The sequence below is a fragment of the Myiozetetes cayanensis genome, unplaced genomic scaffold (assembly GCF_022539395.1).
Source record: "Myiozetetes cayanensis isolate MyiCay16 unplaced genomic scaffold, myiCay2020 scf17, whole genome shotgun sequence".
NCBI lineage: Eukaryota > Metazoa > Chordata > Aves > Passeriformes > Tyrannidae > Myiozetetes > Myiozetetes cayanensis.
The window spans coordinates 13,170,524-13,173,046 of NW_026087378.1; the positions used below are offsets into that span (position 1 = coordinate 13,170,524).

At 63.8% G+C, this 2,523-nt stretch overlaps 1 protein-coding gene across 1 annotated transcript; it reads left to right on the top strand.

The window, feature by feature from the left end:
• The first annotated feature begins 869 nt into the window (after window positions 1-869).
• On the top strand, window positions 870-1,400 carry NEUROG1 (neurogenin 1). The gene has a single exon (XM_050312435.1). The coding sequence runs from the start codon at window positions 870-872 to the stop codon at window positions 1,398-1,400; it is 531 nt and encodes a 176-aa protein (XP_050168392.1).
• The last annotated feature ends 1,123 nt before the right edge of the window (window positions 1,401-2,523 follow it).

Consider the following 2,523-nt stretch of genomic DNA (forward strand, 5'->3'; position numbering starts at 1 on the left):
AAAAAAAAAAAAAACAAATCCACAAGGTGCAGTGAAAACTTGACGAATATCTTCCACCCAGCATCTGGCTGGGGAACAACCCACGGCTCATCCTCTGGAAGTCAGGATTAACTTTTATTTATTTTTTTTTCCCCCCAAGCCCCCTGCTCGCAGCGGTTTAAGCTCACGCCGGAGTCCCCGCGGCCGGAGCGGGTCGGTGACCCCTCCACCCCCCTGCCCCGCTTTGTGCTGCCCGCACAGGGGGGGGGACAAAGCGGTGGGGACACCCCCTCCCCCTCTCTCCCCGTCCCCGGGGAGCGCGGCAGATGCGCGGCCGCCCGCGGTAATTGCGGGCACGCTCCGGAGGGCGCGGCGCACGGGGCCGACCTGCCGCCTCGGCGCGGCCCCGCGGGGCGGCCACGGGGCCATTGTCCGCCCGCCGCTATAAGAACGGGCGGCCGCGCCGTCGTGTGCCAAAGCCGCCGCTCACACGAGCGGATCGCAGCCCGCAGCACTTCAAAGCCACGCGCGGTCGCGTGTCCCCCCCGCCCCGCCTTTCCCCGGGCTTTGGCTCTTTTTTTTTTTTTCCTTCTTCTCTTTTTTTTTTTTTCCCTTCGGCGCTGAGTCCCCTCTGCCTCCCCCTGCAGCGGCTTTTTCCTCTCTGTGTTTTTTTATACCGTTATCTCTTAACATCATCCCCGGGAGTGCCTTTCCATGTGAGTACGGGAGCGCCGGCACCTGCCAAGCACTCGCACCGCCACCCCCTTAGTTATATTTATTTTTTTCCTTTCCCCCTCCCCACCCCACCCCCTTCCCCGGCATCTTCGCACCTTCCCCCCTCTCGCTCCCCGTCCGTCCTTCCCGCAGTGACGGCGCTTCTCTCCCGCAGGATGCCCGCCGAGGCGGCCGGCAGCGGCGAGGGCGCGGACGCGGGCGCTCCGCGGGAGCGGCGGAGGCGGCGGGGCCGTGCGCGGGCGCGGACCGAGGCGCTGCTGCACACGCTGAAGCGCAGCCGGCGGGTCAAGGCCAACGACCGCGAGCGGAACCGCATGCACCACCTCAACGCCGCGCTGGACGAGCTCCGCAGCGTCCTGCCCACCTTCCCCGACGACACCAAGCTCACCAAGATCGAGACCCTGCGCTTCGCCTACAACTACATCTGGGCGCTGTCCGAGACCCTCCGCCTGGCCGAGCAGTGCCTCCCCACCCCCGGCCCGTTCCGCGGGGCCGCCGCGCCCCCCAGCCCCGGCAGCGACGCGGGGTCGTGGCTGTCCAGCGCCTCGCCGTCCGCCCCCTCGCTCTGCGCCTCCAACTCGGGCCCCAGCAGCCCGGCCACCTCCGAGGACTGCGCTTACCCCCCAGCCGACAGCCTGCGGGGGTTCCGCGGGCTGCCCGCGGCCCCGGGCGCGCCCCTCCGCTAGCGCGCATCTCCCGCGCCCCCCGCCCGCGCCCCCGGCCGAGCAGGAGGGACGGCCGGGGGGGCCTCGTCCCGTTGCACTTTTCATCACTCCACCCCCCGCCCCAGCCCCAGCCCCTTCCCCCCGACCCCCGCCTCGCCTCCCGCGCCGCTCCGAAAAAACGGGCAGAGAAGAAAAGCGACAGATTTGCTGCCGCAGACGAGGTGAAAAGTCAATTTTACAATTTGTAGCTCTCCAGCGAAGAAAAACGAGCATGAAAATTTGGTTTGAACGCCCTGACAATGCCATGAAAAGGCTTAAGGGGCCGATGCGGCCCGGGGCGCAGCGCGGGGCTCAGCGCGTCCCCCCGGCCCTGCCCCGGGGCGGCTCAGCCCCTCCCGGGGGTCCCAGCACCGGCCCCGATGGGACCCCGCACCCGGCGGACAGCGGAGGGGCTCATGCATTATAGATGCTGACCCCCAGCGCGGCCGGGCTGCTTCAGAGTGGGAGCAGACACGGGGTATTCAGCGACTGGACCAGAGAGCGGGTTAATTTATTCAAGATGTTCATTCATATGAAAATTGTATTTTTGTACATAAAGAGCTTTATTCTATTATTATACCTCTTATCAAAGTGGGGGTTTTGTTTTTGTTTTGTTTTTAAGAAATCGTGCTTTTACCCTGTAAATAAAATTTTTAACGTTTGTACTGAATTTCAGCAGCGCCTCTGGAGTTTTGTTTCTCCTCAGGAGGAGAATGGGATGGAAGGGAAGGGGTCACCCCAAAGCAGCAGCCAGCACTCCTGACACCCTGCTGGCCACAGACACACGTGGCTACCTGCAAACATCAGCTGGCCCCCAGGTCTCACAGAGAAGGGATTAGAGCCCTGTTCAGGACTTGTGGGCAGAGCACAGGAGCAGTGGTGACACAGCACTGCTGGTGTTCAGGGCTGTCCTTGCCCTGGTTCATAGCAGGAGCTGGAAGGTTCTGAGGGATTTGGGGCAAGGAGAAGGTGCTGCTCCCCTGAACAGGTTGCAGAGCTCGTGGTTTTGCCTGAACCTGCAACACTGGCAGAACTTGGCCTGGCCTGAGCTGCCCCCTGTCCTCAAGCCCCAGGGTGGGATGGATCCTCTCCCCACTCACACCCA